The sequence below is a fragment of the Giraffa tippelskirchi genome, chromosome 2, assembly GCF_054371585.1.
Source record: "Giraffa tippelskirchi isolate mGirTip1 chromosome 2, T2T-mGirTip1v1.2.pri, whole genome shotgun sequence".
In the NCBI taxonomy this organism is placed as follows: domain Eukaryota; kingdom Metazoa; phylum Chordata; class Mammalia; order Artiodactyla; family Giraffidae; genus Giraffa; species Giraffa tippelskirchi.
The window spans coordinates 169,400,153-169,412,249 of record NC_137276.1 but is presented as its reverse complement, the minus strand read 5'-3'; the positions used below and the strand labels follow the sequence as shown (position 1 = coordinate 169,412,249).

At 41.8% G+C, this 12,097-nt stretch overlaps 2 protein-coding genes across 10 annotated transcripts in view; one reads left to right on the top strand and one right to left on the bottom strand.

Moving 5' to 3' along the window:
* Positions 1-3,655, bottom strand: part of HGD (homogentisate 1,2-dioxygenase) — a 42,465-nt gene extending 38,810 nt beyond the window's left edge. The window contains exon 1 of the mRNA XM_081571880.1: positions 3,539-3,655. Coding sequence (XP_081428006.1) covers positions 3,539-3,553 — 15 coding nt within the window. The 5' untranslated portion in view covers positions 3,554-3,655. The remainder of the gene's footprint in view (positions 1-3,538) is intronic.
* The window catches only part of GTF2E1 (general transcription factor IIE subunit 1), a 156,533-nt gene that overhangs the window by 14,492 nt on the left and 129,944 nt on the right, over positions 1-12,097 (top strand). The gene's annotated exons all lie outside the window — the stretch shown is intronic.

The window sequence follows — 12,097 nt, the reverse complement described above, 5'->3', positions numbered from 1 at the left end:
AGGATATGATTTATTTGTCCGAGTAGTTTTATGAGGTGCTTTCACCTGACTCTGATTCTGGGTAACACCCTGATGGGATGAACAGATGGTGTACCTCACCTCCTTTTACTGGGCATGAGGAAAAGCGAGAGAAGTCAGGGCAGAGATGGAACTATAGCTACCTTTTTCTCCTGTATAAAGGGTCCAGTATTTTTAGTTAACCTTGTTGGGAACATAGAATATAGATTGCTAGGTGAACTTGCCGATTATTGCAAGTAGATTAAACTGCACTAGGCTGAAGAGTGAGTGGCTCTCCAAACATATCTATGTCTTAATCTCTTGAATTTGTGAATGTTGCCTCATATAGCAAAAGAGACTTGGCAAATGCGATTAAGTTAAGAATCTTGAGATGGGGAAATGTCCTGGATTATTTGGGTGTGCCCTAGGTGTAATCAGGGCTTCCCTGATAGATCAGTTGGTAAAGAATCCACCTGCAATACAGAAGACCCTGATCTGATTCCTTGGTCGGGAAGACCTGCTGGATAAGGGATAGGCTACCCACTCCAGTATTCTTGGGCTTCCCTTGTGGCTCAGCTGGTAAAGAATCCGCCTGCAATGCGGGAGACCTGGGTTTGATCCCTGGGTTTGGAAGATCCCCTGGAGAAAGGAAAGGCTACCCACTCCAGTATTCTGGTCTGGAGAATTCCATGGATTGTATAGTCCATGGGATCAAAAAGAGTCGGACATGACTGAGCAACTTTTCACTTCACTTCAATGTATCATATATTTTCATAAAAGAGGGTGGTAGAGGAGGATTTGACGACAGAAGAGGAAAAGGTGATATGATGATGGAAGCAGAAATCAGAGTGATACACTTTGAAGGTGAAGAAAGGGACCATAAATCAAGAAATTTCTAGAAGCTGGAAATGCAGGGAAGTAGATTCTTCCCTTGAGTCATCAAAAGGAACCAGCCAACACTTTGACTTTAATCCATGGAAATGGACTTCAGACTTCTGACCTCCAGAACTATAAGAAAATGAATTTAGTCATTTTAAGCCATTAAATTTGTGGGAATTTGTTACAGCAAAAACAAGAAAGTGACACAATAATTATGTAGAGCAGGGGGTTCCATCTCCAACTAATCATTAGAATCACCCCCAAAGCTTGTTAAATACAGACCCAAACCTAGTAAATCAAAATGTTTAGTCCTGGGGCCCAAAGTCTGCTTGTTAAACATCTCTTCTTATAGAAATGAGGAAATCAAGACTTGTAGAAGTGAAACAACTCTAGAATGTAGTGAGGTTCATTTAAAATTAAATTTTATTATTATATCCTTTGAATTTTCTTCCCCCAATTGTGCTGCTTTTATGTAAATGTGATTTCATTTGAGGCTTTGGGTTGGCATATCCATTACAAGGAATAAATAAAAGCAGAAAAAAATTTTTTTAACTTAAAGTGTGTATTGATTAGAATGATGCAATCTGGCTTTCTGTGTTTGGATCTGTGATCTCTAGAGCTAACCTTTCCTTGCAGAGATTAGACAGCAGGCTGGGAAGAATGCCTTTGAAACTGAGAACAAAGACCAGCATGCAATTTACATTGGTGTGCTGGTGCTGTGCATATTAAGTTTCCTAAAAATTTCAGCAGGATAGGATTTTAGATATAATTTATTTATAAATGGTAAGAATGTCTTCACCCTGCTGAATTTCCTATAGGATTTTCATCAGGAAATGAAGTTTTTATGTACTCCCCCTCTTCTAAGGCTTCAACTACCGTCACTGATATGATAACCTGCTCTATCTTGTCTCCTGGGCTTCCCTGGTAGCTCAGATGTTAAAGAATTTGACTGCAATTCAGGAGACAAGAGTTCAATCCCTGGGTTGGGAAGATCCCCTGGAGAAGGAAATGGAAACCCTTTCCAGTATTCTTGCCTGGAAAATTCTATGGACAGAAGAGCCTGGCGGGCTACAGCCCACGGAGTTGCAAAGAGTTAGACATGAATGAATGCCTAACACACACACATACACGTATCTAGTCTCCTAGCTCTCCCCTCTCCCCTCAGACCCAAATACATACAACTAACCACATCCTGGTCTCTCATCTTTGGTTGTCTCTAGAGCAACTCAAATTTGACTCTTGGATCTCAGAACATGCAGGGCTGTCTGTGTGTGCTGTGCCTTTGCACTCGCTATTTCTTCTAGCCCCCACCCCTTCTAAGTTAGTCAATTTCAACTTCTCTCTTAAGACTGAGCTCAGGAAGAGTTTCCCTGGTGACTTAGATGCTAAAGAACCTACTTGCAGTGTGAAAGACCTGGGTTTGATCCCTGGGTTGGGAAAATTCTCTGGAAAAGGGAATGGCTGCCCTTGCCAGTATTCTTGCCTGGAGAATCCCATGGACAGATGTGACTGAGCATTTTCACTTATCTTTCAGGAACAGTCTCCTTTAGGAAATTTCTCTTGGTCTCACCTAGTCCAGATTCTGTTCCTTTCCTGTGTCATTTTGTGGCATCATGTACTAACACATAATTTTGCTGAATGAAAGAGTGAGAACTGTTTCTCAGTCTTTCTCTCAATCAGACATGAAGAAGCAAATGATTTTACTTCAGTGTTGAGTAGTTTTAGGACCCCTGTCAACTAGGGAGATGTTTGATTTTCAAGATCAGCATCATCTGGAGGGCATTGAGAAAGTGCTCATGCCCTGGAAAGAAGCCTGGAGTCTGGCATACTTGGCTTAAGTCAAGATTCTGGGTAGTTCTACTTAGTTCCACATACCTTTCTTGGGCACTGATGCAAGCCTGAGGTGGACACTAGGTGTGGTTTTAGACAGTGGGGACATACTCCCTTTCCCTGGCCTTGAGGCACTCAGTCTAGCAGGTGCCACTAAGGCTCCCTTTGGAGCCTGGGCATGGATTCAAACATATCTAATTTCTGATCCAGGCTCCATCACCTATCTTGCTCACCAGTGACCCTGAGCAAGTCACTCAATCTCTCTGAACTTTACATTCTTTAATGGTAAAGTGGCTCCATCCTAGATTTATTTGGAAGATTATGAGTTAATTCATTAATAGCACATCACCCATACATATTTTTCAATTGCAGATTAAATAATAAGGAATTATTTCCTAGAGGAAGTGCTAGGACTTCTGCTGGTCAAGGGCTGATTGTGAGCCTCAAAATAACTGACTAGAGTAAACATATCTAATTGGTGGGCTGGAGGCTGTCCAGGAAACTGCAGCGACAGGAAGGTGTGTGAGAGTAGGGACTGGCAAACAGTCACAGGGAGAAATGTGTCTGTCCATAGTGGAGGAGAGCCCTTACAAGGTCTACAGATGCCCAAGACAACATATGAACTAAACAAGACAAGAGATGGACAATTAAGACTGTCATCTACTTTCTTTGTCATCCCCCAGCCCCAGCCATGCTTACGGCAAAGACTTGAACACAGTAGCTTGGACCAGGGCCTCTCTAAGTTAGTGCTAACTCTGACTGTGGAATTTTCAGAGGCTTCCATGTATTGTGGCTGAAGAAGCCACAGCAAACTGGCCAGATAGTTTCTTACCTTCAACTCAGCCATTTTCCTCCTGCTGCAGGTGTGATGATTTCAGGAAACCCAGGCCCAGATGCTTCTGCTTCTCCTGCAAACCACCCTCTGGATGTTATTCCACTTCTTCACTGTGCTCACTGGTCAGCAGGTCACTCAAATCAGTCACAGGTGTTTCCTAACTGGGCTATGTTAGGGAGAAAGTCCAGCAGGCTTGTTCCCAAACCGCTTTCATAACTGCCTTTGGTTTTTATTAAACCTGGGCTGTTTCTAAAGAGTTTGCAGAGGCCTGTCTCCTCTTCACCCAAGATAAAGGTTGATCAATTATTTGTTTCAGGTAAAGGGAGGAGGCTCATCAATAAAGGCAGAGGATTTAAAGCTCTCTATGAGAGGAACTGCGTCAGTTAGTGCTTGGTGTGTGAGGCAAAGGCTTCTCCACTCAGTCCTAACTCAGGCCAGGAAGGAACACAGCAGAGTGTTCACTCTCTGAGAGCAGTGAGGAAACGAGTTGTGCCCTGACACAGGTGTGTTTACATAGCTGCCTGAAACATGGACCGGGTCTGGACAGCTCTCCACACTTGCCTCCCAGGGATGAGCTGGGTGAACGGTTCAGAGCCTGAAGCACTCCAGTTAAAGCCAATTTAGATGTTTACTATTGCTCCACTTAATTTCTCAAATATATTTAGTGTTCTTATAAATTCCTTAAGAATATTATTTCCTTATGCTTGTATCCCTCTAACAAGAGACCCAAGGGTTACTTTCCAGCCACTTTTCCATGACTCCCTTGTCCTTCATCTTGACTACTCTCCTTCGCCATGGTCAGGTATCAACTTCATGGCTAATGGCATTCAGGAAGGAAGAAACCATATATTGAGTGCTTGTCATGCCAGATTTTCCTACAGACATTACCTCATTTAATTTCACAAAAACAATCTTGTAAACTAGGCTTTATTGTAAACTCAAGTGCAGCAGACCAGGCAGGACATGTAAATGAGTAAGGTAGGCTAATTAAGTTTTAAAGATATATAAATGAAGTTCCAATTTTTAAACACTGGCAACTTACACAAGTGAATGGATGAATGAATGAATGAATAAAGTCACTGTAACAGATAGTAAAAAATGCCCACAATTTCCTTTCATCCTTGCATACATGCTCCTTTGCAATGTGACTTTGCTGCTCCTCCCAACGTGAGATGGAGTCTTTAACTTATCTCCTTGAATCTTACTTTGGCTAATAGCAAACACAACACAAGCAGAGGTTTGAAAAATGCTTGTGCTTTAGGATTTTCCCATTTCTTGCTGCTTGAGACTACCATGCAGGCTAGCCTCCTTGAAAGTGAGATACCATCTGGACAAAGAGAATGAGATACCACCTGGACAAAATAACCTTTGGGTCTCTTATTAGAGAGATATAGGCATAAGGAAATAAGATTCTTAAAGAGTTTATACTACGTTGCCTTTGTTGAGTTGTCCAGGCACTCAACAGCCAGCACTATCTGCCAGATGTGTGAGTGAAGCAATGTGGCTGCCAGATGACTGCCGACACATATGTGATCCTAGGTGAGACCAGCAGGAGAACCACCATCTAAACCCAGCCCAAATTGTGGACACACAGAATTGTGAGCAAATAGAATGACATATTTTATGCCAGTAAAGTTTTGGGGGTGTTTTGTTAAGCAGTGATAGGTAACTGATACAATTATGTCAAAAAAGCATGCATATAGGTGTGAGTGAGTATGGGCTGCCAGTTTGACACAGTCTGCTTTAGATAAATGGGTCTAAGCATCTTCCAGAGGTCCCCAGGCTCCAGCATACTGCAGTAGCAGCAGAATGATTTGCTTGTGTCTGAGGTGTTAGTGCAGAAAGACCAGCCCAAAGGCACCATGTTGATAGAAACAAGTGACAGGTTGGAAGCACACTGTGTGGATTGATGCCTGCAGACCAGGGAACTTAGAGCACATCTCAGCATATGTCAGCACAGACAGCTGACATTGTGGTATTACATAAGCTTCCCTGGAATTTATACGCAAACCTGGGGAAAAGGGGGAAGGTGTAGACCCCAGCTTTACTGAGGCTAGGTTTTTATTATTTCTGCAGTATGCAGACTCAAGATCAAAAGTGAATTCAGGAAAAATATTTCTTGCATATCTGAGTTTATGAGTACATTGGCTCTTGAACTGCTATTGATCCTGGAAGCCAGAGTTTGGTGATTAGGGGGAAAAAATGGATGGGAACCAATAAGAGACAAAGGAAAAGCTTTACTGCTTTGATTTTCCATAAACTTCATGTGCTCTTTCTGAACCAGCTTTAAAGGCAGATTTAAGAGGTGTTTCAGTTCTTTCCTAAGATGTGAGAGATTTCTGAAAGAGTAAGAAAGTGGTAAGAGATCCTTGATAGAATGAAAATTATTTTAGGGGCCTGAAAATATTTACAATCAAATAAACCTATCAGTGGGTTATGGGCTTCCCTTGTAGCTCAGTTGGTAAAGAATCTGCCTTCAGTGCAGGAGACATGGGTTCGATCCCTGGGTTGGGAAGATCCCCTGGAGAAGGAAATGGCAACCCACTCCAGTATCCTTGCCTGGAAAATCTTATGGACAGAGGAGCCTGGTGGGCTGCAGTCGATGGGGTCACAAAGAGTCGGGCATGACTGAGCGACTAACACTTAACACTTAAAGCTACCAATTTCCTATTTAGGGGTTTTTCCCAAGTGGGTTCACTTTATTTCCTGTCTTCTGTTTTCTAACAATAACTCAATAAAACAAGTATTTGTTTTGTACCACTATGTGCCAGGTATTGTGCCATATACACATAGGAGAAATGAGAACACATAAAACACAGAAACAGAGCTTTGATTCTATGTCTGATGGCTTTCTATTTTAATCTAATCATATTTATTTCTCAACTATTGGGGACCTGCTATATCCAGGCCCTGTGAGGTGTGGGGGATACAGAGATGTGTCTGCTCCTCTAGGAGGGCGCACACTGGAGAAGACTGACCAATAAATGGGCCATTACAATGGGGTGCTTGGACTCTTCTTATGACAAGGAAGAAGAGTCCATGGTGTTACGGAAGGGATTAGGGACTGCAGAGCTCTGACTAGCAGGGCAGGGAAGGCTTCCTGAGGAGGCAATAGCTGAGCCAAGTCACATACAGTAAGGCATGGATCGAGGGAGGATTGTGTACAAAGAGAAGTGCAGTGCATTCAAAGACCTATTTTTAGTGCACTGATGGAATCGAGTGGAGTCTAGTGAGGGAAGCCTTCCAGAAAGGGGAGTTTGGGCAGATATTTAAAGCAAGGGAAAGAGGCAGGGTGATTAACATTCAAAAAGACACCCAGTGGAAGAAGCAGGTTGTGTGTAAGGCACATAATATACTGGGTAAGGCAATCATACACTGGACCAGAGGAGAATCACAGTATCCAAGTGGCGAGCAATAATAAAGATGCTAAAAACCAGGCAGAAGGAGAGGAATCCAGTAAATGGATGTGGAGAACAGGTGAAGTGAAGAATTTTAAAAGGACCAGACGTTGGAGACACCAGATATATGCCACTTCTGGATTGTGGCACAAGATAGGTTTACACTCTGCAGAAGCTCTGGACTCACACACACCAGGGAGTGGAGAGAAGGACCAAAACCAAGTACTCAGTTCAGTTCAGTCGCTCAGTCATGTCCTACTCTTTGCGACTCCATGAACTGCAGCACGCCAGGCCTTCTTGTCCATCACTAACTCCCTAAGTCCACCCAAACCGATGTCCATCGAGTCGGTGATGCCATCCAGCCATATCATCCTATGTCGTCTCCTTCTCCTCCTGCCCTCAATCTTTCCCAGCATCAGAGTCTTTTCCAATGAGTCAGCTCTTCGCATCAGGTGGCCAAAGTATTGGAGTTTCAGCTTCAACACCAGTCCTTCCAATGAACACCCAGGACTGATCTCCTTTAGGATGGACTAGTTGGATCTCCTTGCAGTCCAAGGGACTCTTAAGAGTCTTCTCCAACGCCACAGTTCAAAAGCATCAATTCTTCAGCGCTTAGCTTTCTTTATACTCCAACTCTCACATCCATACATGACCACTGGAAAAACCATAGCCTTGACTAGATGGACTTTTGTTGGCAAAGTAATCTCTCTGCTTTTTAATGTGCTATCTAGGTTGGTCAAAACTTTCCTTCCAAGGAATAAGCATCTTTTAATTTCATGGCTGCAGTCACCATCTGCAGTGATTTTGGAGCCCAGAAAAATAGAGTCAGCCACTCTTTCCACTGTTTCCCCATCTATCTGCCATGAAGTGATGGGACTGGATGCCATGACCTTAGTTTTCTGAACGTTGAGCTTTAAGCCAACTTTTTCACTCTCTACTTTCACTTTCTTCAAGAGACTCTTTAGTTCTTCTTCACTTTCTGCCATAAGGGTGGTGTTATCTGCATATCTGAGGTTATTGATATTTCTCCTGGCAATCTTGATTCCAGCTTGTGCTTCTTCCAGCCCAGCGTTTCTCATGATGTACTCTGCATATATGTTAAATAAGCAGGGTGACAATATACAGCCTTGACGTACTCCTTTTCCTATTTGGAACCAGTCTGTTGTTCCATGTCCAGTTCTAACTGTTGCTTCCTGACCTGCATACATGTTTCTCAAGAGGCAGGTCAGGTGGTCTGGTATTCCCATCTCTTTCAGAATTTTCCACAGTTTATTGTGATCCACACAGTCAAAGGCTTTGGTATAGTTAGCGAAGCAGAAATAGATGTTTTTCTGGTACTCTCTTGCTTTTTCGATGATCCAGCGGATGTTGGCAATTTGATCTCTGGTTCCTCTGTCTTTTCTAAATCCAGCTTGAACATCTGGAAGTTCACAGTTCATGTATTGCTGAAGCCTGGCTTGGAGAATTTTGAGCATTACTTTATTAGCGTGTGAGATGAGTGCAATTGTGCGGTAGTTCGAGCATTCTTTGGCATTGCCTTTCTTAGGGATTGGAATGAAAACTGACCTTTTCCAGTCCTGTGGCCACTGCTGAGTTTTCCATATTTGCTCACATACTGAGTGCAGCACTTTCACAGCGTCATCTTTTAGGATTTGAAATAGTTCAACTGGAACTCCATCACCTCCACTAGCCTTGTTTGTAGTGATGTTTCCTAAGGCCCACTTGACTTGCCATTCCAGGATGTCTGGCTCTAGGTGAGTGATCACACCATTGTGATTGTCTGGGTCGTGAAGAAATTTTTTGTACAATCCTTCTGTGTATTCTTGCCACCTCTTCTTAATATCTTCTGCTTCTGTTAGGTCCCTACCATTTCTGTCCTTTATTGAGCCCATCTTTGCATGAAATGTTCCCTTGGTATCTCTAATTTTCTTGAAAAAATCTCTAGTCTTTCCCATTCTATTGTTTTCCTCTATTTCTTTGCATTGATCACTGAGGAAGGCTTCCTTATCTCTCCTTGCTATTCTTTGGAATTCTGCATTCAAATGGGTATATCTTTCCTTTTCTCCTTTGCTTTTCGCTTCCCGTCTTTTCACAGTTATTTGTACAGCCTCCACTAGACCATTCAGGTATGACCTAAATCAAATCCCTTACGACTATACAGTAGAAGTGAGAAATAGATTTAAAGGACTAGATCTGATAGACAGAATACCTGATGAACTATGATGGAGGCTCGTGACATTGTACAGGAGACAGGAATCAAGACCATCCCCAAGAAAAAGAAAACCAAGTATAGTGATGATGAAATCTCCACTTTCCTTCTCTGACTGCACTTCCAGAATGCTATCAGCAAGTGTCTTACCCTCCAGACAGGACCCTGGAGGATTCTTTTCTAGGACAGTGTTCCATAAATACTATATATTTTGATAAATACTTATTAAATATAAAAGACAAAGTCTTTCTGGAAATGCTTCTTTTAATGAGGTGAATGGCTCCCTCCCATCTTAATTTATATATTCATGAATTAATAATTCTTATTTCGAGAAAGACACAGGATTCCACATCTTTTAATCCTAGTTCTTGCTTTTACAGACATAAATGTTGAGAAAATTTGTTTGCATAAATAAGTGGTTATGAATGGATGTTTTATATCACTGAAATTCCTTCTGAATTAAACACCAAAAATCACACACTGATCTACTGTTAAATATTATTTTAATGACTTATTAGTTAACAACTCAACAAAGTTAATTTTATTGCAAGCAAATAATTGGAAACCTGATTTGGATTGGTTTTGTTACCCAGCTATTGGAATCATTGCTGTAACTGTCACCTTTTCACTTGGAGGTGCTTTGTCTAACTCATTTACTCAGAAAGGGCTAGGAAAATAAAAATGTTAATTATATATACTTTGCCTGTATAATTATTTTTGATAAAAATGTTACTTCCATATTTTGATAGATTTCTTTCATGGTAAGAAGCCTTGACATGAAAGAAAGTGCCATATAGCCATGGATGTCTCTTACGAAAGCTCTTTGCTTTGTCCTCAGAAGCTATTCCTTAAGAGTTCTGCTTTTTTTTTAATTGTGAGGAGTGGAACAGACAAAACCCTTAAATAAAACTGGTATTTAGAAATGCCCTTTTGTTGGCATCCTGGGACAATAAGCCATATTTCTATTGCACTACTAGGGAGATGCTCCTTTTCTGTAGTGGGAAAAGGGCAATTGTGAATGCAGAGATGGGAAGTAAGAACCAGCACTGAGCTGCTTCACAAGCACCATTAATAAAGACACATTCATATGGGAATTAATGATCTGGAAAATGATTCCCTTAAACTGTCTGTGCCTTTGTACCTCTTGGAAGAGATACATGCACATATCCCAGTTGGAGGACCACTGCTCCACACCAAGTAAGTGGAAAACATTGCATCCAGGAAGCTGGCGATTGTCACGGGCGGCAGGCCTAGAGAGCAGTCACTCCAGAATGCAGTTACAGCAGTGGTCCCCAACCTTTTTGGCACCAGGGACCAGTATCGTGGAAGACAATTTTTCCACAAATGAGGCAGAGGATGGCTTTGGGATGATCCAAGAGCATCCCATTTATTGTGCACTTTATTTCTATTATTAATTACATCAGCTCCACCTCAGATAATCAGGCCTCAGATCCCAGAGGTTGGGGACCCCTGAATTAGAGGATGGAGGACATCGGAACTGATGCTTCCAAGAAGAAAATGAAACTGACAGATTAGCTGATCTATTTGATGGTACTGAGCAAGATTTTAGATCTTTGTTGAAGTTTAGGGGTTTCATTCTTCACCATGACTTTTGATGACCTTGGTAAAGCTCAGTGGTTAGCCAGCTGAGAAAACAAATATGGTGTAAGAGAGGGGCTATGTATAAGATGACATGGCATTTTATTAGAAATAGATATACCCAGAGGGTAGAAAGTGGTAGTAAAAATGGGTAGTAGTACATCAAAGACAAGTATCTCCTGTTTAGTGAATAGAGGATGTGACAATCAGGTTACGATTGCTGTGGTGTGTATAGTCTTGAGAGGGAGGCATGGCTCAGTTCGTTATGGGGTGATTATGAGAGGAACCCAAACATGAACTTTGATGAACTCTGCATTAGAGTCTACAATCCATGTATTCCTTACTTTTTTAGATATGAATTAGTTCTTTTCAAAGGCTGGATTCTGAACTACCTGCATTAAAATCACCTAGTTTGTCTGTTAAAAATATAAAATCCCGGCCCTAAGGCATATAATAGGGTTGGCCAAAAAGTTAATTCTGGTTTTTCCATAAGACTTTATGGGAAAAACCAAAGAGACTTTTTGGCCAACCCAATACATAGACTTGAGTGAAGGAGGCAGAAGAAATTTCAGAGTCTTTGCATTTTAAACACTTCAGAGGACTTTCATGCATTTTTGAGTTTGAAAGTCATTTCTTTGAGTTCTTAAATGAAGGTGCTAATTAATTGTAACTCAAAGTTGGATCTCTTTCCTACTCTATGGAGCAGCCCTGACAGGCTCCAACTCCCATTTCTGCATTAGGCCAACATACCAGAGAATATGTAAGGTTCAGGGTTCTCCCAGGACTAGGCTTCCTGCAACCCTTCCTCTCCTACCACAGTAATTTAACTCAGTTTTGGGATTAGGGAGAAATGAATTTTTACTTCCTTTTCCTCCTTCCCCCAAAGGGTATCCTCCTTTGACTTTTAACAGATATCAAATCAATGCAGACATCCTGTTAGATCTTCAAAGTTCTCAAAACAGTTGCTACTTGTGCTTTAAACCAGCATTTAGATACCCATACAAGGCCCTACCTGGGCTGGGTGCTAAATCACACACTATTGAAATGAAGACTCAAAACCTCTGATCGTAGAGGTGGGTTAGCTCTTTACCTCAGTCTGATGGCCCAGCCCAGCACATCAGTTCTATTAAGTCCATTTTAAGAATGGACAGAAAAACAGCAGTGTCAAGGCACCTGGATTATATCAAAGATGCCTCAAGTTCAGGGACTTCTGAGAACCTGAATAAAGCCGGTATGGATCAACCCCTCTGGGAGCAGCTCTTTCCTTAGAGCACTAAAGTAGAAAGACCGACCCATATCCTTAGCTGGGTTGCAAACCAAGCAACCTGAGGGGCAGATGAGTGGACAAAT